Below are 22,565 nucleotides of genomic sequence, written 5' to 3' on the forward strand. Positions count from 1 at the left end.
CCTACTACCCCAACGTTGTGGTCTAGTAGATACACAGTCTGACTCTCTTTCACTAGTAGGGTGGGGTTTAAACTTCACCTTAGAAATCTGAAGATCGATTTACCTTTTCATAGGTCTGAGGTGGGTTCATGAACTGCTCTCTTATATTAATATGGTGGGAATTTGAACCACACTTTAGACATATGGTGATCGATTTATCTCTTCATGGACCTATGAGTAGACCCATGGAGTTTGAGATGTAGTATCAATTTATCTCTTCATAGACCTATGACGGTTTTATGGATTGTTCTCTTGCATTAACATGTTGGGAATTTGAACCACACCTTAAACATACATGGATTGATTATCTTTCTATGAACCTATGGGTAAATTCATGAAGTTTGTGATATAATCTGGCGAAACTGAAAATGTGAGTCTGAACCTATGGGTAAATTCATGAGGTTTGTGATATAATCTGGCGAAACTGAAAATGTGGGCCTACTAACAGCTGCACACTCTAGTGCCTGCCCACCTAGTGGGTCAACATTAACTTCCATAGCTCAAAATAGCCATGGCCACCTAAGCTTTTGTTCAGAGGAATGAAAGTGATGTCACATGCAGAATGAGGTTCATGAAATGATGATGAAATTGGAGTGTCCTGTGTGTTTGAAATGGTCCAGGTGGGTGTTAGCTGAAGCTGAGGAATAACCCAAGTCCTATCATTATGAGATTTGACAGTGTAATTCCTAGCTTGTAAAGTGGGATGGTGAGATTTGAAATGGAATATAGGGGGATTGAGGACCACTTTCAATGTAGCTAGCTGGTCAAATTTATTGTTTGAAGTTTAAAAGTATGAAATGATTTGAAAAGAAGATGGTAAATGACATTAAGTTCTCGGTATTTTTTATTATATTCGAGAAAATGAGGTAAACCATCCAAAAACACTCTAAGTGGCAAAGAATTAAAATGATGAGTTCAAATTGAGAATGAAGGTCAATAGGCAAGTTAGGAGTCAAACTTAAAATTTTGTGATTAAATTAATTGTCCAACTAACTCGACTAGAGTTGCTCAGTTTGCAACTCACTCTCAACTCTTCATTTACTAGAGGTAATGATGTGGTCCATCTTTTAATTGATAAATGCTATTATTTTGCTAGCCTAAGGTGAATATTAAGGTCTAGTTAAGGGTGTGTTTGGAAACTTGAAAAATGCTTTCTGAAAAATAAGTCATTTTTCAAAAAAATATTTTCATTTTCAGTGTTTGGTTACATTTTATATTTCTGGTTCCGGACGGAAACAAACAAAGAAGATGGAGAATATGAAAAAGTCGTTTTGCGTTTTTCAGAAAATGACTTCCCCCAAAAAAAAGGGAAAGTCAATTTCCGAAAAAATGAACTTGTTTTCCCTTTGACCATAAATCAATTTCTGACCATCATTTTTTCTCCTTGCCAAACACTAGAAATTCAAAAAATAATTTTTCAGATTTCCAAACACAACCTATATTTATTTAATCTTCTTGAATGAAAATGTGATCGGAGTTATTGGTGTTAATTAGTATAAATTAGAAAATTTCTTATAGAGGACCACCTTCGCTTTCATTCATCATGGAGGGGTTTGGGCAATGGGCAAAACCAGATAGGCAGACAAAAACCTAGTTTCATTTGAGAAAAACTGTAAAGATGGGAGATTGTTCAAGAAAAGTAGTACAATCAAATCCTTAGTTAATTATAGGAATAAAAGAGCTAGATGAAAGATGACCAATAAATTCCTACCCTTTTTGTATAGTTATTCCATCTGTGATCTGCCCTTGGAGTTAGGGCTGGATGACAAGGATGGTTTTTAGATTGTGTAAAAAGCAACAGCCATTTGGGTCCCCCCAAAAGCTTGTTTCATTTTTTTTTTTTTAATTTAAATCTCCCACCTTCTCCTTTTTCTTTTTCAAGTATAGTTTCATAATAGTTAATGGATTGATCAATTTGTTATATATGCAAAAGTTTAGCCTCTCACCACTTTTGGATAGTGGTAGAAGATATAAATTGTGATATGTGTCTCAATAACGAGTCTGTAGGCTATTAATTTATACTTTTCACTCTTAGTTTTTGTTTGAGAGTTGGAGAAGATAAATCTCGAAATGTGTAATGTTTTTTAACTAAAAAAAATTGTGGATGAGGTAAATCACGAGACGTGTCTCAACTGACTTACAAGCTCCAATATGCTTGTATACATGTACTAGCAATCCAAAACGTATTAATCTAGCTTGGTTGGTTAATCAGTTGAGATGTGTCCCGATGGTATCGAACAATATTAATATCAATAGTCATTGTTTTAAAAATCGCGCCTAGGCACCAATTAATCGGCGGGCGCTCTAGGCGGTCCCCAGACGCTTAGCGATTTTTTCAACATTATCAATAGTATTAAATACAGTCATGTGCTATCTTAAAAGAGTTGCGAGTCAAGTTTTTCTTGAATCGTTATGCGTTGGACCCGTGTCCAGCATGCATGCTGGACACGGATAACAGTGTCGTTAGGCACTGTTATCTCCTTCTTTTTTTTTTATAATTTCAGACCGCTTCGTTATAGGAGTATATGTTCATAATTTTATTACTATATGTTAATAACTGTACATTCATAACTCCATAACTGTACGTTCATAACTCTATAACTGTACATTCATAACTCCATAACTGTACATTCATAACTCCATAATTGTACATTCATAATTTTCGAAGTTCTATGTTCACAATTTTAGAGCTCTATGTTCATAATTTTATCACTATATGTTCATAATTGTAAGTTCATAATGTCAGAGCTCTTTGTTCATAATTCGATCAATAACTGTACATTCATAATTTCATAACTGTAGATTCATAATCTCATAACTGTAGATTCATAACTCCATAACTGTAGATTCATAACTCTATAACTGTACATTCATAACTCCATAACTGTACATTCATAATCTTCGAAGCTCTATATTCACAATTTTAAAGCTCCATGGTCATAATTTTATCACTATATGTTCATAATTGTAAGTTCATAATGTTAGAGCTCTGTGTTCATAATTTCATAATTGCATAAATGTATATTCATAACGGCATAATTGTACATTCATAACGGCATAACTGTACATTCATAATAAAAAAAAAATAATAATAACGCCGTTAACGGCAAAACGCGCGATTTTTTTTTTTTTTAACTAAATGACGCATTTTTTTTTTTTTTTAAACGACGTCGTTTTGGGCCCGTGTCCACAATGAATTGTGGACACGGGTCCAGGGCATAATTTGCCGTTTTTCTTTATGTAATAGTTAAACTCAGTGAACATAATCTAAATTAGTATTAGGGCCCAACTTAGCCCAATATACAATTAGTAGCAGGGCCCAATGAGGCCCATAATTCAGAATACCCAATTAGTATTAGGGCCCAACTTAGCCCAATACTATGAGCTCGAAGCGGGCCATGCCTGAACAACCTCCAGAAGCGTCTGTTATCTAGTCTTTGACCAACGTGCACCGACTATAAAACCCAAAGGGGATCGATGCTAACGTACGCTCGAGGCGTAGGAATCACTGTGAGATCGAACGACGTCCGTTCTTCAAAATCACTCACTGCAAGTCTGCAACACAACCGAAACCCTAGCTCCAAATCTGTATATTTCGTTTCGTGATTTCTCATTTTCTAGCGTTTTGTTTCGCAATTCAGAGGGCCAATAACATCACCAATGGGAATCGGTGAGCTGAAGATGGAAGAGATGTCTTTGTCTGCTCTATTCGAACAGGCTCGAAAAGTTCATTCTATGGCCACTGAATCCACGGCTGATCAGGTAATTTCATATTCGGTTACGTTTGTGCTTTTTAAAATTAAAATCTACCGTTTCTGTCTCATGATTAGGTGTATGTATGTTTTCTTCCTTGGGTGTTTGATCGTTAGGATACGGTTAAAAAAGGATGCGAACTGTTGAGGAAATGCGAGGAAATGATCAGTAAACTAGGGCTGTTTTCTGCTAATGAGACAAAGGACGAGATTAGCACTGTGAATCTCAAATTTCTTCTGGTAAGCTGTAAAATTAGGATTCGAAAGTTTTGTTTTTGGGATTCATTGCTTTAAATTATTAGAGAAGTGACACCTGATATGTTTTGTGGGCAGCAAAAAGCTGAATAGCCCTGAAATTAGTAATTTTGATGAAAATGCATATGTTAATATTTAGAGTAGATGGGAATGCTTGTAAAGTTGTAATTGCTTCTTTGCAGGTGCCATATTACCTTGGTGAGTTGATGGAAAAGATTTCAGGAGGGGACAGACTGCAAATTCTTAAAGCTTCACAGGCTATGTTAAAGGTGAAAACTATGTTTTTTCGGTGAATTATAAACATTTTTGCCCAGTCATGTTTTCACCTATCAAAGAAAGCATCACACTAACATATTCCTATCACTCCTCCCCATATGGTTGCACATCCAGGAGTTTATTGCATTTTGTGAGGCAATGGAGCTTGTTCCTGAAGATGAACTGGAGACATCCATTCCAACTGGTCCCAATGCTTTTGCAGATCGTAGAGCAAAGAAGGTATGCTTTTATTTGTACATTGCAGCATTTTACATGATATGATATTTGCCAATATGGTTAGATGGTTATTCACTTATTTGTATACTCATAATCCCCTCATTCTGGTTCAGATTGCACGTTTCAAGCGCCAAAAGGCAGCAGAGTCAAAATTGCTTGAACTGAAAGAGCGGAAGGAGCGCCGTGGGCGATCAACTAAAGCATCTGCTTTGTCCACTCCTGTTGAGGTGGGTGAAGAAGATGTACTGGACGAAGATGGAGAAGAAGAAAGAGAGGTTAGTCACTTATGCTTTTACCTTATGGCATGCGCCGATGAGCAGTACCTATAAGTTCATGGTTACCCCTCTGCCCATGCTGCAATTATCTAGTGTTATACTCATTTGCTTCATTAGCCATTACTATGTGTCAAGAATTCGTTTGTTTTCTTTGGGTGTACTTTGTGTTTTACTGAAAATGCTTTCTTACTCCAGGTTTGGCTTACAACTATCTCTTTGTCTCTTTGTAAGGTCGGTTCAAATTTGCAATACTTATGGTGTTATTCCAATTTCCCTATTGTCAATTCATTATCTTTAATTCTTTATTTAACCACCTCAAGTAATTGATGCTGCAGGCTATTGATCTACTAGAAATGCTAAAAAAAGAAGAAGAAATGCTCTCTGCTATAAAGGAAAAGCAGCTACAGGTACTAATTTGATCAAGACATTCTCATTTCTTTGCCTGCTTTGGTGAAAATAACCATGGATATAAGTAGTTAAACAAACAGTATGAATGACTTTAGCTGCCATTCCTTGTTTCTGCACCCATGAACCAATCACACCCTTAAGTCATAGTGAATAATGATTTCCATTAAATCCATTTAAGTTTATTGTCTTAAAGAAGGGCTGACAATAGTTTCACATCCTGTATTATTCTATCATTGGTTGGATTTGACCATACGTGTATAGTATATCCTTTGTTCCCTTATTACCTTGTATATAGATATGAAAATCACCCAGTGGCAACACTTTTACTGCAGGAAGGAGAGACACTGATTTCCCAGGCAATTCTTGATGAACGCACAAAGAAGGCAGAGGCTTGGCATCGGGATGCTGCTGCGCGATCACAATACATTAATGCAGCAACGCCTATCACATGTGCTACTTTTGCACAAGATGTTATAGAGGGGAGAGCAAATGTGTCACAGGTGCATGAGCATAAACACCAGCCCTTAATATTTGGACCAGCTAGTCTTGTTGGCAGGAACCCTACTACTGAACGGGAAAGAATGGCTGCACAAGTTTTCCAGCCACACTATAGGTGCGTAATATGCATTAAATTTAGATTTGAATGATAAAGTAGATTTTCGTGATTGGGAGTTGGAAAAATGAGATGTAAAAAGAAAAAGAAACCTGGAATCTACTACCAGATGGGGATGTTCAACAAACCGTGTAATGCTAACTAAAACTTTGACTCTCAATTTTTAGAATGCCAACCATGAGCATAGAGGAAGCTGGGTTAAAAGAGATGGAGATAATGAACAAATGGCAAGAAAGGAATGTAAAGCTGATGGAAGAAGCAAATTCATCGTGGCACAAGGAAAACCGCATGCCTAGGCCAGGTGAAGATGATGAAGAAGATGAAGATGCTGCTGAAGAGAGAGCAAGGGCGTGGGATGATTGGAAAGATGACAACCCTCGTGGTGCCGGTAACAAAAAACTCACACCCTGTGGCTAAACACCCAAGCAGTGGTAGTTGCAATCTTCCAAGATGTCCTGGAATTCAATAAGTCTACAGATTCCACCCCAAGCCTTCCATGCACCGTTTAAGTGTCGCGTCAATTTTGTCACTGAATTTGGAAACTCATTTCTTTCACTTCACTTCACTTCACATGTATTTTACTTTTCGAGTGGGTTAGGAGCTAGTCTTGTATAGAAGTTATATTTATAATTCTATATTTGCATAGCTTTTAGGGGACAGGATCACAATTTGACAGTTCAGGGTCGGTCTCTACAGTATGCAGCCCTATCCAAGAATGCATCTGAGATTCTCTCCTCTCTGTACTCAGTTGCATCATGTAAAATTGAATTATTCTCTTTTTTGTTTACTTGTTACCTTGATAATAAACGATGCTAAAGTAATGGAGAGATACTTGAGAAAGTTGACAGCTTTCAAGGGTTTACAACTATGGGTTGGGGTGAATTTATGTATCTTCTTGAGTATTCTCGAGTAAGAGTTAAATTCTGCTGTATGCAGTTTACATGTCTTCTGTCTTCTCGAATAGGCACGACCAATCAAAACTGAATTTACGTGTCTTCTCGAGTATTCTCGAATAAAAGAATTTATGAGTGTTCTCGAATAAAAGAATTTGAGTATACACTTTACGTATCTTGTCGAGTAAGAGTTGAACAATGTAGGCAGTTTACATATTTTCTTGAGTAAGAAATGGCACAAAAGTATATACAGTTGTACAGTTTATAGAACAGAACATATATATATTCTTCAATTTCAGTCTTCAGATGAAGCATAGCATTGCGGGGCATGAATAAAAACACAGAACAGGAGAGATCTGTTTCAGTACATGTAAGTGCAATTGAATGAATGCTGAAAGAAAGGGAACAATCCTTGAAAAGTGGTATATATATGTGTGTGTATGTAAATTCATTTATATGTGCATACAACTTATAGCACAATATAAGAAAAAGGTTGTACGAGGAACACATAAAATTGGCTCAAGTAAAGATTACCCGGGGGAATTGAAGGTGAACCCATAATTACCATGAATCCCGCCAAGAACAGCAGCACAACTTTGCATTGAAAAAAGATGTTCAACCAACGCACAGATGAAAAAAGGGTTATTCTAATCTTGGTTGGTTATTGTTCATGATGATGATCATCATCCATCGATGCATTTGAAGCCCCTGCAAACCCAGAGCCAGATTACGAATAGAATGGTGCAGACGATGAGGTCGAGGGAGAGGACCACCCACACCTGTTTCTTCCACACTTTCTTCGCTCTCTGGTGTCCCAATTCGCCGGAAAATGCAGCGTTTTTGTGCATTGACACTGAGAATTCCCTGCTCAATTCCGCCCCGTCGTCGCCCATATTCAGCTTCCTCTCATTCCCCAAATCCATTCCGCTCTTCCTGGACTCCCCCAACAGCCGCTTCTTTTTCTTCTTCAAGTTATTCGCCTCGCCGAACAGCGTCGCTGACCTCATTTTTCTCCCGCACAGAGAATCCGTGCTGCCGCTTCCGCTCCCGCTGCCGCTCCCTCTCCTCTCGTGGTGCCTTTGCTTCCTCGGCGAATGGGGAGCCTCCTCCGTATCCGACATCGAATCCAGCAACTGGTGGAAAATCGGATTGAATTCCCCTTGAAAACAATGCGACGCCACGTGTTCCAACCGTTTCTTCGTCGAACTCCCCTCCACGAAGCAGTCGAACCCCTCCTTCACCCCCCTGAGGAACGCCAAACCCTCCGATTTCTCCAGCCTCTCGTCGAAGATCGCCAAGTACACAAACGGACTCTCGATCAGGAACGTGTAGGTCCGCTGCCGGACGGTGTGCGTGAACATGGAATGGAACTCCGGCGTCTTCTCCAGGCACCTCATCGCCAGAGCTCCGAGATCGGCATCCTCGGAATTGAACTCCGCGACCACGATATTGTCCTTGGCAACGCAGGCGTAGCGGACCAAACTCGGATCCGAAATCATCATTCGAATTGGATTGGATTCTAACTTCCCAAATTCACCAACCCGATCCGACTCTCAAATCCTCCAATTTCGAATGCCGATCAAAAAACGCCTGCGAAAACCTTCGCAGATATATTCTCTCCGCCTACGATATCCCTACCTGGAGATCCAAGCTACACTTCTTCTATATATATAAACGTGTAAATCGAGGAGACAAACCTATAGGGGAAATGCGAAATCTGAAAGAAGAACAACAAAAATGCTTGGAGATTGATGCATATAATTCTAGAGAGAGAAACAGTTAGGGTTAGGGGGAGGAGAGAGAGAGAAATGGATTGTTCCCTCCGAGCATGAAGATGAGCTGTGATAGGCCATTGTCGGAGAAAGGAGAGAGAGAGAGAACAATCTCAATTACCTCTTTCTTTAAAAAAAAAAATTAATAATTGTTTTTTTTCATTATTTAATAACAATAATTCCGCAATACTTGGTACCAAGGAATAAATTAATTATAATCCCATATTTAAATACTAAAAACCCTCAAATAGTGCTGTCATAAATCGTTATTTATTTACTTCAGATGTATGATAATAATATCTTATTTTTAATAAATACTTGAGATACTTCTGAGACACAATGTGATCTGATTGCCTATTATTAAATGAAGCTTTGTCTCAACAACAATATATTTCTATGTATTATTATTTTGTGTAGTGTGGTAAATAGCCGTTAGCTGATTTGGTTAGTGGGTTTGACTGTTGATAGAATTAACAAATTGCAAAAAAAAAGTGTTTGATAAATTAGCTATTAGTTGATAACTGATTACATACAAAATGACTTCTCAAAAAGCTGACGAAAAAATTACTTTGAGTAACTTTTTGAATTTTAGCATTTTGGAGCAATAAATCATTACAAAAAGTTAATAAATCAAACACGCATATTGATTGTTTAACTTAAGTCAAACAACTGGTCGAATAAATTAAAATTAACTAATATGTTAACTATTTTACCAAACATGACCATTATTTTTCTAGAGTATATTTAAAGTATAGGTCGAATCAAAATTTTACTAATATAAAATTAGAATATACATCGACTTAAAAGGAAAGTTATTATGAAATTTACATAGTAACCTTTTTTTTTTTTTTTTTAGATTCAACATATTAATTTAAGTTAAAGCATTATAACATCTCAAGATTAAAATGCACTATCGACTTTAAATAAAGGTTATTATAAAATTTACATATCGTTTATTAGGAAAACTTCTATCCAAATTGAATCTCAATCTCTCTCTCTCTCTCTCTCTCTCTCTCTTTTGTTGTTGGATCTAAACAAGGGAAACAACCATGCAAGAAATTAACTAGATAGTTAGAACATAATATCGCCAAGAAATAATCATCTTGTCTTCACATGAAATCTTACAAAGAGGGAAGGGGGTTCTCGATCACTCATAAATCCCAAGCATATTAAATAAGATAAAACATATCATTTTTTTTAAACTTTTACTGTTGTACAAGTTTTATTGTACAACATCACATTATTCGTTGAAATTTATGGAGTAAAATATTATATTGAAAAGATGTCTATAGCTAAACTAATGTTGTGGTTAGGCATGTTTTGGTCCAAATCCAATGCACATACAAGCAAAACATAAATGGAAAGAATCATGTGCCCAACTATATGGCCAAGTGCAGAGGATATGCCTATGGGCTATAGGCACATAGCACATTAATAGGTTGGTGGTCGGGAGACATACTTGATAATGGGAAAGGAAATCGACAACTTTTACCTTCGTGAAAGTTATAATTTTTTGTGTAAGTGATAAACGTTTGATTTTCAGCAATAACAATTAATATTGGTTAATGCTTGGGAGGAGGGGGGATTGTTGGGCAGGACCAGAGATTGTTGAACGGAGATCGGTAAAGTCCTTAAGGACCAAATCTAGCACCCCGCCTATCTCGAACAACGTTATATAATTTTTAGTGTAAATGATAAGTGCTTGATCCTAACAAATCAAATTCAGAAAACAACGGGGAAGGAGTATCGAAAGAATTCAAAAGCTTTAAGGTTGGACAATCGACTCTTGTAAAGTGCATTATGTTAAAGAGAGCTTCGATCAAGTCAGTCTATTCTCCAAGTAAGAGTCAAATTCTGTGAACACAACTCGGGGCAAAACCAGATTAATTAGATTCATATATAGTGCATAGTGTGGCATGCAGCACTTTAAAGAGAGTACAATTTCCTTTCCATTTTTGAGGCTTGACAGGTAGGGAAGAAGGGTGCAAATAGACAGACAAAAAGCATTATGATTAGGCAAAAATACATATCAGAAAAAGTTCCAAGAATGTCAGTTTTACTATCTGGTAAATGGTAAAAAGACCAGAACCATAATACCATGCAATAGTTTCATATATGGTAACCCATAACATAAAAGAAATTAGAATCTTCAAGAGATCATATTCAAATTCAAATGGACAAAGATTCCATACCTCCATGACAATGCTCACTTTCAAAAAGACAATGTTGCCTGGCTCCCTGTAAAGCACATGTTGCATCATGGATATCACCTTTCTTTTTAACAAACCGACAAAACTCGGACCAAAACAAATTTCCTTAAAAAATATATATAATGATGTTTTTACAATTTGTTGTCACATGGGAGGGCTCTATGTTCTACACACAAAAAACCCTTTCTCCAACTATGCTAGTGCGCTATAGAGACATCAGAAAGAAGCCGGTTCGACAAAAAAGAATGGCGCAGCATAACTCACTGCTATCGCACCACGAGCTATGAATCTATCACGGGGATTTAGTCCCGATGGAAAATCAAGAAATCATGCTTTGCTCGTTTGGTAGCACCAGTTCTTTCTAGTTCGGCCATCTAACATATGGGGGGTCCATGAAGGCCCATCCAAAGATTTGTTCATATTGAACCGCTGCGTTTTCCCACGAATAATCCCTCGCCATTCCCCTCTGCATCAATCCCTTCCACGATTGTTTGTGTTCGGTATAAGTCCCGGTAGCTATTCTAAGTGTCTGCAAAACCGGGAAAAACAACAATTCTCAAGGAAATTCTAATAACCAAAGTTAAGTTCTAATAAACAATGTTAGAACAAATAGTGCAATGCTATATGTTCAGTTGAGACAAATTTTCGAGCGGGGAACTTACAGCCAACAGATTTTCTCTTGATAGAGGAGAAAATGCCCACCTGTTTAACGGTATAACAAAAGCATCATGAATACACTAAAGTAAATCAAAGTGGGTAGAAAGAGTATACAAAAGAATATAGTATTGGTTTGTTCCTAATAAAATCAGTGTTGAAAAAGATGTTGGGCGCCCATTTTTTTTTTTTTTTTTTTTAGGGGTTATTCGCCCAAAAAAAAAAACCGGGGTTCGGCTGCCTAGGCGCCCGGCCACGGAGGAGGCCGATTTCGGCATTCCTCGACGCGACCGGGCGCCGCCTAGCGCCTAGGCGCGATTTTTGCAACACTGAATAAAACAGAATCAATCGTCTGATAGAATTGTCGTGTCCAAGGTTTCGGATACATACCCGGTGCCTGCACCGCTGCCATCCTCAGCATACGGGTCAAAAGATTCCACCGTATCCTGAAACACAAACGGAGGGCACGCTAAGCAAGTGAACCTAGTTGAAAGTGCGTTACGATGTTTGACCTTCACTTACCCGTAGGCCCCCGGTATTATGAACAACGGGCACGGTGCCATATCTCATCGCGTACAACTGGTTTAAGCCACACGGTTCAAATCTCGAAGGCATTAATAGGATGTCACAGCTGCATATAGGACAGCATCCGTAAGTCAACAAAGGTACCTAACGAGACATTTGCTTCAGTGTCGAGACATCGAAATTACCCCGCTGTTATCCTATGCGAAATAGGCACGTTGAATCCAACCCATCCTCGGAACTTATCTTGATATTGTGACTCCATATATCTCATCCAGTCCTCGTACTGTTTCTCACCGGACCCAAGCATTACCTGAAATACATGGAATCAGCCAAATATTATTTGAGAAATGAACACGAAAAGGAACAAACATACAGCATAAAAATGAATAAATAGATATAAATCGAAACACATGCCGACTGCCAAGTCTGGAAAAGAAACGGAAGAAACCTACAAATTGGACATCATCATTCATTAGTTCAGGAATTGCCGAGAGGATTAGGTCAACGCCTTTCTGGAAGTCCAATCTCCCAATGAATCCAATCTAAATAATCGAATTTAGAGTTAAATCAACGTGGAGCAAGGTCCATCGATTTATTAGAAAGAAAATTATAGTAAACCTCTCACCAATGGGCAATCCGGTCGAATTGGAAGGCCTAATTCCTTTTGCAAAGCAATTTTACAGTCAATCTGCAATGTGTTTGCAACTCGAATAAGATGAAGAGAAGAAGCACACAAGAAACCGAGTGTATTTGCACTAATTTATAACAAGCTTTACTACCTTCCCAGAAAGATCATTAATGGAGTAAGGTGAAGCAATATGCTCATCGGTTGATGGGTCCCATTCATTGACGTCGATTCCATTTGTTATTCCTGCGTTGGCATGGAAATAAATAGCGGTTATGCACTTAGAAGTGGAAGACGGTTCAGACCCGTTGCTGTAACATCAGGTATTGCCACATATATTTCACATATTCATTTGTGACCAGAATGCATGATAACCAATAACGGAATTCCCTAAAAAGTCAAAATAACAGACCAACCATTAAGAACGGGCTTTCTACTACCCAATAGTCCCTGTAGTCCATATCCACCTTCGGGAGTTGTTATTTCCCAAGAGTAACCCTGCACCAGAAAGCAAAATACAGAATTTACACGACCAATTCATTATTCACGAAAAAAATAAATTTACGGGTTAAGAACAGAATAATGCATCTCAAAAACAGAAAGACTGTGTACTATAAACGATTCACCTGACTAACTGTCACTATGCGATCTGCAGTGATGATTGCACCTTTCAAAACATTCACGGTTTCACCAGTGTCGAGTGCGTGGGTCCTCGCCCACGTGGGAAATACATATTCCACTGCCGGATACCATTCGAGAGGCAATCCCAAGTTCTTGAACGTCCCTGCAGGCTCCACTCCCTATGCAAAAGCAAAATAAAGAAACCATTTTTAGAATGTTTCCATAGAGCAAGAACAAGAAGATGCAGAATCCAACCAATTAGCTAGTCTAATCCATGGCCTTATGAACTCATATGTTCTCTCTTATTTTATCAATGTCTTCATTTCTGCATTAAAATAAAATGAGAAAAAAGGAAAAAGTATAAAAGACACCTGATGTGCAAGGTTATGTATCAGAATAACGCTTCGAGCATCCTTATAAACATCGTGTGGGCGATACTTGGCTGCCAAAAGTCTGAACCATAGAACACGTATATATATAAAGACTCGACCAGTGGAAAATAATGCAAGGATTGAACCGAGTGGGGTCTAACCATCAACAGAAAAAAATGAGAAGCAAACACGTACAGAGGAACCAGAGCCGCATGCCAATCATTAGCAATGAACATGCATTTCTCCCCGTACGTGAACCCTCCCAAGGGAAGAACTAACGGAGCTTCACAGGCTGCTTGACAAAGCAAAGTGAACCGAAACTGTTTAAACACAAAAAGGCAACAAGAAATCAATACAATGAAACTTCACCTCGTTATGACAAATTACATAGCCAACTGCTTGTCATGTTGAAATCAAGGAGACAAAGCAAAATGAAACATCACCTGATTATCACCAAAAGCACCATAAATGTCACCATAAGGTGTTCCAGGTCGATGGAATGAAGGATGGTCCAAAAAAACCTGACAGCAAAGAAACAGAAATAGCTCTTTGGAACAGCCGAATAAACATTCATGGGAAGTTCATTAGGCATGAACTTGATCCTTATATCCTCGATTCTAGACAATGCTTTATCAAATGGAAGTGTTGAATGGAGAACTCCATATTTTTCCTAATCCCTAAGAATATACACATTAATCCCTAATATCATGCTAAATATATTCCTATCATTTATAATGTCTAACAGGAAGTATATGATTCATCAATGGAAAGTGATGAGTAATTGAACCTCCCTCGAAAAATCTGTATTCTTACCCAGTCAACTCCAGCCCTGTACTCATGGAAGAATGCTACTTCCTGCTCGCCACCAGCACAATAGATCTTGATTTTCACATCAAGATCAACCGCATTCTTAAACTTTTCATCTGAAAGGGATCCATTCAAATATCTAGGGGAAACAACCATGACGCGATGTCCACGCTTAGCTAGTGCTATAGGCAAAGAGCCACAAACATCTCCCAACCCCCCTGTTTTAGAATATGGGGCAGCCTCAGAAGTAACAAAAACAACATTGAACACTGTTCTTTCCAAGGTTTCCACCTCACTTTCCAGTTCCTCAGTCACCTCACTATCACTATCTGCATCATCATGAGATTCTGAAACTGTTTCATCACCTGTTACTGAACATTGAATCATATTTCAGTCACTCCAATTCGTTTAGATTTAAAATTACAAATCAAGGGTGCCCAATAGATATACCTTAACTAGCATTCAAACCATATTAACAGCAAAAGATTAAACCTTTATTTCTACCAATTAATCATGCAATTACTGAGCAGTAAACTGGGAATGATGAATTGGGAATTGGAACACATTTACATACCAGATTGAGGAATCAAGTGAAACCCAACAACAGAGCCGGAGCCATCCCTCTGTGCTCCCAACAAAAGACCCTTCTCCTGTTCTTTTCTGTCATCTTCAGCTACAGAGGACCCATCTTCTTGAGAACCATTTCTTGCAGTACTATACAGCCTCCCAACCTTCAAAGATCGGATTTTTATGCTTCCTTGCCTCGCCCACAAACAAGAAAGACTCACTTGCCCAAACACACTACATTTCCGACGAAAGCACAAAGACGCCGACGCCGACGACGACGGCGGCCTGCAGCAAAGCATTCTCGAGGCCCACAGAGCCTCCATGGGAGAGTTTTAGAGAGAGAAAGCGAGCGAGAGAGAGAGAGAGAGATAGATAAACGGTTAGACGTAAAGGATCGCGAGACAAAAAGGAAAAGAGAGAGCGAGAGACATGGGAGAATACAAATGCACAGTTGTGGTGGTGCCACTCCTCCTAGGATCTCAAGCCAATTCACCCATTCCGAGAGGCTACAAAACCGGCGTCGTATTACAGAGTCAGAAAAAAAATGATATTTCTCGGTGACACTTGGCGCGAAATTGTCTCCTGAAGACACGTGAGCATGTATCTGCAGAGCCATGGCCCACTCGCGATGGAGTTCTGTTTCTGTTGCTAGAACGGACGGCTGAGGTTCCCCTATTTCTGCGAATACGATGAAAAAGATATGCTCCTTATGTCGGTAAATCCAGTCCGTCCAAATTTGTGCAACAATTGCAACCATTTAATAAAATTGAACGAAAGTAACATTTCTTTATTTTCTCCCCTCTTACTGAATTACAGGGCGTTTGGTTGGGAGTAAGGAATTAGGGTGGAAAGAAATTGTAATTCGGTGGGAAAAAAATAAAGTGGGAATAAAGTAGGAATTCAAATTACATTGTTTGGTAGGGATGAATAGAATTATTGGGTAGGGAATGAAAGAAGTGATATAAAGACTAAAATGTCCTTGTGTAATAATAATAATAGTAATAATTAAGGGTACTTTTGTCATTTCATCCCTTTTTCTTTTCCCACAACTACCGAATTGCAATTCATAGGGGGGTGCCCATGAATTGCAATTCAGCAAAAGGAGGGAATTGTAATTCTGTGGAATTGCAATTCCCTCCAACCAAACGGCGTAATTGTGGCTTCCACTGAATTGCAATTCAACTACAGCCAAATTACGCCCAACCAAACAGGCCATTAGTGAGTTAAGTCCGTACAAATTGAACGAAAATAACTTAATAATTTGAGGTAGCTAATAAGTCTGCTTTGGTAAAGATTTATCATATTAAAGAATTTTAAATGTGACTTGTGCTGAATTTGACGAGGACGCAACACGTATCGAACTTAATTAATTTCAAATAAAAATATCATATATGAAAAAGTAAATGAAAATATGTCAAAATATACTATTTATATGTGTTATTTTTTTATTCTAGTTGGATTAATTGACATATTCAAAATTTAATTCCGATAATCAACTACTTTATTAATTCTAGACTTATAATTAAAATAATTGATCAGTTAAATATTGTACAATAAATATCATTTTCTTTGCATACAACATTCACTCATTCAGTATTATCATCGCTATAAATTTAATCTGAATCATGTTCATATTTATTTATTTATTCGGATAAAGAAAAAAATAAAATCCCTGCATTAATCTTTGCTTTTTGGACGCAGCACAGCCCCTTTGAGTCTTACTCAAGAAATGAAAAAGGGAAAATTCAGAAAAGAAAAAAAAGAAAAAAAAAAAAAAAAAGAGAGAAACGCCTTGAAAGTTGAAACTCTCTTCTCTAAGGTAGTTTAATTTATTGCTTTCAAAACCCATCCAAGTTTAAAATATTTCATATTAGTACCTTTGGCTATATAAAAGTGATTAATTTAGTCCTCAAATTTGAGATATTATCCCAACTAAGCAGTATTGATTTTTAATCGTCTTGACTCAATGCAAATTGTATAGAATGAAAGTAAATGTATGAATATAATGGATAAGTCAAACAATTTTTATGTAAAAATCAAATTTATGAAAATTAATGGGTGGGATAGTAGGCCTAGTTGGTTGGTCCTCGTTCTAAAGAATTGGTTAGATCGTTGGCCCTCAGTTATGATGTAATGTGGATGACTCCTTCGGAAGCCCAACAAACAATATAAATAAGGCGGAACTCGCAACCAACCGACTCAACGCGCGCGAGAATTCATTTTTAATAGGAATTTGTTATCTAATGTGATTCTATTTATCTATTAACAGTGTAAAAATAATTCCTCATGACAAGAAACTTTATGAATTAGTTTAATTTCACTCTCAAACACCTAGTACTCTTGTATTAATAATCTCTTTCAAAATGTAAAACGGATTCCAAATTTTTCTAAGCACATATGCGTTATTCCCCTTTACACTGTAATATTTTCTATACCTCATGTAGATATAGAGATTTGTAAAGTTTTTGTTCCAAATTTATGCATGAGGAGAGTGAATGTTTTAAGAGTTAATTGTGGAGTTGACTAGTTGATCAATAGAGCACCTCCCTTAAGTTGTCATTTTTTCATAGGAAATTGCTTATAGTAAAGTTATGGACACTTGTGAAAGTTATAAAATATAATGGGTAGTTGATTCCTTGTTTAATTTATAATAATAATAATAATAATAAACCTTAACTTTAAGAGCTCCTTGTTGATTAGCCCTTGAAACTTGTAAATGTGATAGATTGTTATATGTATCAATCTTGAATGAAACTAAACTATGTTACTAGCAATAATCAAAACTTCAATTTCACCGATGTCCCGGTTAACCATATTAGAGAATTAGAGAATAATATAATATTTCAAGTCTTGAACATAGTATAGTATTGTTTCATAGCTTTGTTTAGTGGTTTCTATAATTACTCTATGCCTAACTTTTTACTACTTGTGTGATATAATTGTGTATATATACATGTTTCCTATTAATAAAATTCATAAGTTGTTTATATCTCATAGCTTCTTAATATGGTATCAAGAGTTTGATCCTATTAGGTGTTTTTTTTTTTCATCTTTTTCATGGCTTTTGGCAAAAACACTCATTCCCCTCCAACTACAGAGACCACAAATTACCTCACTTGAAATCTTCAAATCACATCCCTTCTTGAAGGATATATATGATCTTCATCACTACCTTGATGACACTCATATTTTCCCAGCAGCTACTGTCACCATTGACGGTGTTATATCACCAAATCCTGCTTATAATTCATAAGCTGTTAATATCTCATAGCTTCTTAGGAGACCAATTCAGTACACCAAGTTGTATTATCCAAACAAAGAAGCAACATTGATATACAAACATTATTGTCACATGACAAATTGATAGCCATAAATACACACACTAACCACACATTAATTAGCATTTAACACTAATAATCAACCAAAATTATGTCTCCATCCAAAGTTTCTCAATGGTGACACCCTATCATCTCCGCTGGATTCCGGACTGTAACTGGGCATCCACTTGACTTGTCTAGCACAACTTTTCGGGTTTGGGCTTCTCGAGCCTTGAAGAGTTGTCAACCCCCTTTTTGTTGATGAGTTCCATTGGGCTGATGGCGGGCTTTGGGTCTTGTTCGAGCCTTGGGTTCGCACTTTCGCTTTTGCAGATTGAGTAGGGGCCATGAAACTCGGGACCCCATCACAACCCGACAGCATTTGGCGGTGCCCACGGGCTGTGTATGGGCTTGTTTCACCCGTGGTAATACTGTACCTGGTCGATTTAACGAGCTCTGATCGCATCGGTGAGTGAAAATCTATTTCCACAGTCTTTTCTGATGATATGTCATCCATCGTGGAAATGGTTACACGTGAGCCGTCGTGTTGCTGACTTGGCCGTGAATACTCCTTTGCTTGCGATGCCATCCAACCCTCCAACCAACTCCACCGCCAGCGTGGATCCTCGTTGGGAAACAGCTCAGCATGGTATCCATTTGCATCAAAATCCAAGAACTTCTGTTGTTTATCCTGATACAATAATTGATCCATATCGTCAACTTATCATGTCTTGACTAAAACTAACAAGATCAGATCGACATGTTTTACCTTGACTAAAAGTAACAAGAACAAATCCATATGCTCTGCCTAGACTAGAAGTACAAGAACATACAAAATAATATGCTTTATCCCGACTAAACATAACAAGACCAAATAATCAATATGTTTTGCCTCAACTAGAAGCAACAAGAACCGATCAAAATGTTCTGTATCGACTAAAAATAAATTAAAGCTAACCTGATATGCATAGGCATATGCAAGGGCCCTCTCTCTTTTCACCATCTTTTCAGTGTTTTGCAGGTTTCCATTGCCCCAACCATCATCATCATCATCTGTCTCCATCTTCTTTTCTGGGCTTCCACCAGGCTGCAGTGATCTTTCATTTTCTCCTGCATCTTGCTTGATCTGCACCTTCTGCTTCACTAACTGCAGCCTTCGAGCTCTCACTCTTGCCTGCACACGCACTAAAGATTGCATGCACCGCATCGTCATCAACGCTTGTTTCCGCACATTGTTTCCCCTCACCAGAGCCTGCAGCCTCACCAGCGCCTTCAATGCCCGCAGCGCCCGTCTCGCCTGACAGACATTAATTCAACTGCGATCAGTTAGCAGTAAATTAAATTAAATCATAACCTGATTCGAGTGTTTTAATGGAGATTTGGTACAAGATATCCTCTGTAATATGTTTGAATGAGGGTGGCGGCTCTTTCCTCCTTCGACTGCTGGCGCCCGCGTCCGGCCAATCTGACAACCTTTGCGGCAGCCTGGGCGGCGGCCGCGGCAGCCTCGGCCGCTGCCGCCGTCGCAAGCGCGACGGAGAAGCCGTGGTCGGGATCTTCAGCTGCAGGGGGCGATGAATCCCCGCCGTTGGAGCTTCCTGCCGGGAAATGTTCAAGCGACACCACTTCTGGGGCTTCTTGAGTCCATTTGTTGTGCTCATCGTCTGCAACATTGTTTTCCTTCTGCAAAAAGATGTTTCGTTAATCTTCCATCATTAACATATCATTACATTAAACCTAAGGTGTCGTTTGGTTCACGAAATGTCAGATTACCTTAGGGGATGTTAGATTGCTGGGAATGTTAGATTCCTGTGTTTGGTTAAAATTAGGATATGTAATATAATCATGTTTGGTTTAGGGTTATCTTTTATTCAGACACTATAATATCCTTAACATATTTTTATATATTTTAATAAATTTAAAAATTAAAATAAATAAATAAGATAACGGTATCATATATAATTACATGATTTTAAAATATTAACTAAAATATTAAATTTGAGAAACAAAATTATTTTATATGCTAACCTAACATAATAAAAATAAAAAATATATAATTACAAAAATAATTATATATATATATATATATATATATATATATATATATATATATGTGTGTGTGTGTGTGTGTGTGTGTGTGTGTGTGTAATAAACTAACTTAACCAAGGTTATCTTACATAACCTTAGAAATTGAAGGGAATCACATTCTCTTCAAAATCCTATGTGGAGGGAATGTGACATTCCTGGGGAATGTTAGATTCCCTGAGATAATGTAAACCAAACATAGGAATGTGAGCTTTGAAATGTCACATTCCCTTGGTTATATTATATAACCTGAACCAAACGCCCACTAAGTGGTTTGATTAGTTGATAGCATTAGCCGATTGTAAAAAAAAAAGTATTTTGGTAAATTAGTTGTTAGTGGATAGCTTCGAAATTAGCTTATGATTTTGAATTTTAGCATTGTTTAACTAAGTTAAACAGTTAGTAGTGATCAAATTGACTGATAAACTAACTATGTTATCAAATAGGATCATAATTTGCGAACAATTCTACCAAGTTAGTATGTTAACGTGATAATAGAATAAGAAGTTTTAAGTTTAACTCCAATAACTTATTGACCTTTTTGGTTTGACTGAATTCACTTATGATAAGTGGATTTAATTTTTTGTAATCTTTTATTGGATAAGATTACAAGTCATATTTAACCGTACACATCTTTATATAGTGTCTACCAGTATCCTAATGACCCAAAGAACGTGTAATATGCGGTGGAGTGATAGCAATATTTCATGATCAATTTGCTGTGCATAGGGACACCCCCAGGGGGACCATTTTTATGTTGCCCAGAAACTGAGTTAATACAGTTAGGTGAAACCTCACAGAAAGTCTATCAATGGCAAATTTCTTCAGCATCCCTAACACCCTTGATCCTTAAACAATGCTCACACATGATCTTTGATTTTTGGGATAGCCCGAAACTAATCACTCAATAAATTCGTATCAATCTAAAGTACTTATTCAATTATTTTAGTTAAAATTATTGTGATATTATCATTACTATATGCTTTCTGTCTTAATTAAAAGTTCAGTACTACTGACCTTGTCCGGAGAATCTTTAGAAGAGTGTTTGTTGAAGACTTTCTTGACGGATGAAAACCAACCACTTCCTCTCTTCCCCATTTTTTTTTCAGGCAAATTAAAGAAGCAGTAGCCTAGCTAGCTTGCCAGCCGAAACATCACCGGAAAACATGAAAAGGAAACACCACTAAGAATCAATAATGATCATTATCAGAATCTCCAGGAATTATGAAACAGGATATATATATATATATATATATCTATCTTCATCCTAAGACAAGAAAACATAGACAGAAATAATGTTGTTGAAACCTGGTAGCTATCTAGTAGAAGAATGAAAGAATTCAGTGTATAGTGGGCATCATCTTCATGGCAGCCATGTTTCTGGGAATTGCAGGTAGCCGGCAGAATGTTGTGGGTCGGAGATGGCGGTGAAAGAGGGGAAAAGTGTGGGAAAAAGATGGTTATTAGCTTTGGTTGTTTGATAGAGGAAAAGAGTGACGAAATTAATACCTGTAATAAAGTGCAGAGCTGGTACTCGCCGCTGTATTTATCATTCTCAAGTTACCTTCTATAGTTCTATTTGCTTCTTAATAATAATAATAATAATAATAATAATAATAATAATATATCTCTACCACTATAAAAGTCAGACTTAATTTATTGCTATTTGGGCTTAATTGTGAGCTAATTTTTAAAATGATGAGAAAACGTGCAATCACTATTCAAATGTGTGTGCGTATTGAATATAGCCCATTGGCCGTTTGACTCTAGATGGTAGAAGACCACAATAAGGTTTCATCCGCGGCAGTGTGGAAACAATCTCTCAAAATGAGGGGCTCATTGTACGCAGTGAGAAAAAGTTTAGCCTGATCAGTTTAATCATCATGATCTACCATCCACAAATTGTCGCTCCGGGTGTGGGGGTGCCTAAGGTGAGCGATTCCACTTTTTGTCACAAGTTTAAGTTATCTATAGTTGATTGGTTCAAACAAATGCAAACCAATACAATTTAGTTGTCCATAGATGATGTGATGGGCTTAAACAATTCCACAAAGTGTTGAATTGTTATTCCTGGGGAGACCTTATGGTTGTTGGAGAGAATAGTAATTTCACAAAATTACTATTTTCTCACACCAAATTATGGAATTATAATTCTATGGAGTTTGATAGAAATGAAATTACAATTTCATCCTATCAAACACCCTCATTAAGTATCATATAATTGATCAATCCGAATCAATAAAACTCGTAGACAACTCTCATAGTAGTTGAACTTGATATTATG

At 37.5% G+C, this 22,565-nt stretch overlaps 4 protein-coding genes across 7 annotated transcripts; 1 reads left to right on the plus strand and 3 right to left on the minus strand.

Moving 5' to 3' along the window:
• Positions 1-3,513: 3,513 nt before the first annotated feature.
• Positions 3,514-6,621, plus strand: LOC109193929 (PP2A regulatory subunit TAP46). Its single transcript, XM_019344756.1, has 9 exons — positions 3,514-3,801; positions 3,909-4,031; positions 4,229-4,315; positions 4,437-4,541; positions 4,652-4,813; positions 5,009-5,044; positions 5,149-5,220; positions 5,554-5,834; positions 6,002-6,621. The coding sequence occupies exons 1-9, from the start codon at positions 3,700-3,702 to the stop codon at positions 6,249-6,251; spliced, it is 1,218 nt and encodes a 405-aa protein (XP_019200301.1). The 5' UTR covers positions 3,514-3,699; the 3' UTR covers positions 6,252-6,621.
• A 389-nt stretch (positions 6,622-7,010) lies between these two features.
• On the minus strand, positions 7,011-8,625 carry LOC109193932 (phytolongin Phyl2.1). The gene is made up of 2 exons (XM_019344760.1): positions 8,425-8,625; positions 7,011-8,365 (listed from the first exon to the last, which is right to left on the minus strand). Exon 2 carries the CDS (start codon positions 8,227-8,229, stop codon positions 7,411-7,413), a length of 819 nt encoding a protein of 272 aa, XP_019200305.1. The 5' UTR covers positions 8,230-8,365; positions 8,425-8,625; the 3' UTR covers positions 7,011-7,410.
• A 2,166-nt stretch (positions 8,626-10,791) lies between these two features.
• LOC109193925 (soluble starch synthase 1, chloroplastic/amyloplastic) lies at positions 10,792-15,367 on the minus strand. 2 transcript variants are annotated; one of them, XM_019344752.1, is made up of 15 exons: positions 14,887-15,364; positions 14,319-14,683; positions 13,949-14,026; positions 13,701-13,825; positions 13,506-13,587; positions 13,140-13,313; positions 12,930-13,011; positions 12,668-12,759; positions 12,514-12,576; positions 12,341-12,430; positions 12,074-12,198; positions 11,886-11,994; positions 11,754-11,809; positions 11,372-11,411; positions 10,792-11,238 (listed from the first exon to the last, which is right to left on the minus strand). In XM_019344752.1, the coding sequence occupies exons 1-15, from the start codon at positions 15,200-15,202 to the stop codon at positions 11,071-11,073; spliced, it is 1,965 nt and encodes a 654-aa protein (XP_019200297.1). In that variant the 5' UTR covers positions 15,203-15,364; the 3' UTR covers positions 10,792-11,070. The 2 variants fall into 2 exon arrangements, with proteins under 2 accessions (XP_019200297.1, XP_019200298.1); XM_019344753.1 differs by lacking the exons at positions 10,792-11,238; positions 11,372-11,411 and adding an exon at positions 11,449-11,515 and having other exon boundaries at positions 11,704-11,809; positions 14,887-15,367.
• A 2,755-nt stretch (positions 15,368-18,122) lies between these two features.
• On the minus strand, positions 18,123-21,824 carry LOC109194090 (protein IQ-DOMAIN 14-like). Of its 3 annotated transcripts, none has more exons than XM_019344967.1 (5): positions 21,590-21,824; positions 21,299-21,415; positions 19,583-19,879; positions 19,155-19,493; positions 18,123-18,890 (listed from the first exon to the last, which is right to left on the minus strand). In XM_019344967.1, the coding sequence occupies exons 2-5, from the start codon at positions 21,377-21,379 to the stop codon at positions 18,297-18,299; spliced, it is 1,311 nt and encodes a 436-aa protein (XP_019200512.1). In that variant the 5' UTR covers positions 21,380-21,415; positions 21,590-21,824; the 3' UTR covers positions 18,123-18,296. The 3 variants fall into 3 exon arrangements, with proteins under 3 accessions (XP_019200512.1, XP_019200513.1, XP_019200514.1); XM_019344968.1 differs by having other exon boundaries at positions 21,299-21,419; XM_019344969.1 differs by having other exon boundaries at positions 18,135-18,887; positions 21,590-21,823.
• Positions 21,825-22,565: the final 741 nt, after the last annotated feature.

The sequence above is a fragment of the Ipomoea nil genome, unplaced genomic scaffold (genome assembly GCF_001879475.1).
Source record: "Ipomoea nil cultivar Tokyo-kokei standard unplaced genomic scaffold, Asagao_1.1 scaffold1932, whole genome shotgun sequence".
NCBI lineage: Eukaryota > Viridiplantae > Streptophyta > Magnoliopsida > Solanales > Convolvulaceae > Ipomoea > Ipomoea nil.

Excerpts from the sequence above, each read along its gene's own strand:
- LOC109193925 (XM_019344752.1), bottom strand. The coding sequence starts at position 15,202 with ATGGAGGCTCTGTGGGCCTCGAGAATGCTTTGCTGCAGGCCGCCGTCG. Across the intron at positions 11,995-12,073 it reads TCGCATAGGATAACAGCGGG|CTGTGACATCCTATTAATGC; the intron begins GTAATTTCGATG and ends TCCTATATGCAG. Across the intron at positions 11,810-11,885 it reads ATAATACCGGGGGCCTACGG|GATACGGTGGAATCTTTTGA; the intron begins GTAAGTGAAGGT and ends TTTGTGTTTCAG.
- LOC109194090 (XM_019344967.1), bottom strand. The coding sequence starts at position 21,379 with ATGGGGAAGAGAGGAAGTGGTTGGTTTTCATCCGTCAAGAAAGTCTTC. Across the intron at positions 19,880-21,298 it reads CTAAAGATTCTCCGGACAAG|AAGGAAAACAATGTTGCAGA; the intron begins GTCAGTAGTACT and ends ATCTTTTTGCAG. Across the intron at positions 19,494-19,582 it reads CATATTACAGAGGATATCTT|GCGAGACGGGCGCTGCGGGC; the intron begins GTACCAAATCTC and ends AATGTCTGTCAG.
- LOC109193932 (XM_019344760.1), bottom strand. The coding sequence starts at position 8,229 with ATGATGATTTCGGATCCGAGTTTGGTCCGCTACGCCTGCGTTGCCAAG.
- LOC109193929 (XM_019344756.1), top strand. The coding sequence starts at position 3,700 with ATGGGAATCGGTGAGCTGAAGATGGAAGAGATGTCTTTGTCTGCTCTA. Across the intron at positions 4,814-5,008 it reads ATGGAGAAGAAGAAAGAGAG|GTTTGGCTTACAACTATCTC; the intron begins GTTAGTCACTTA and ends TTCTTACTCCAG. Across the intron at positions 5,045-5,148 it reads TCTCTTTGTCTCTTTGTAAG|GCTATTGATCTACTAGAAAT; the intron begins GTCGGTTCAAAT and ends TTGATGCTGCAG.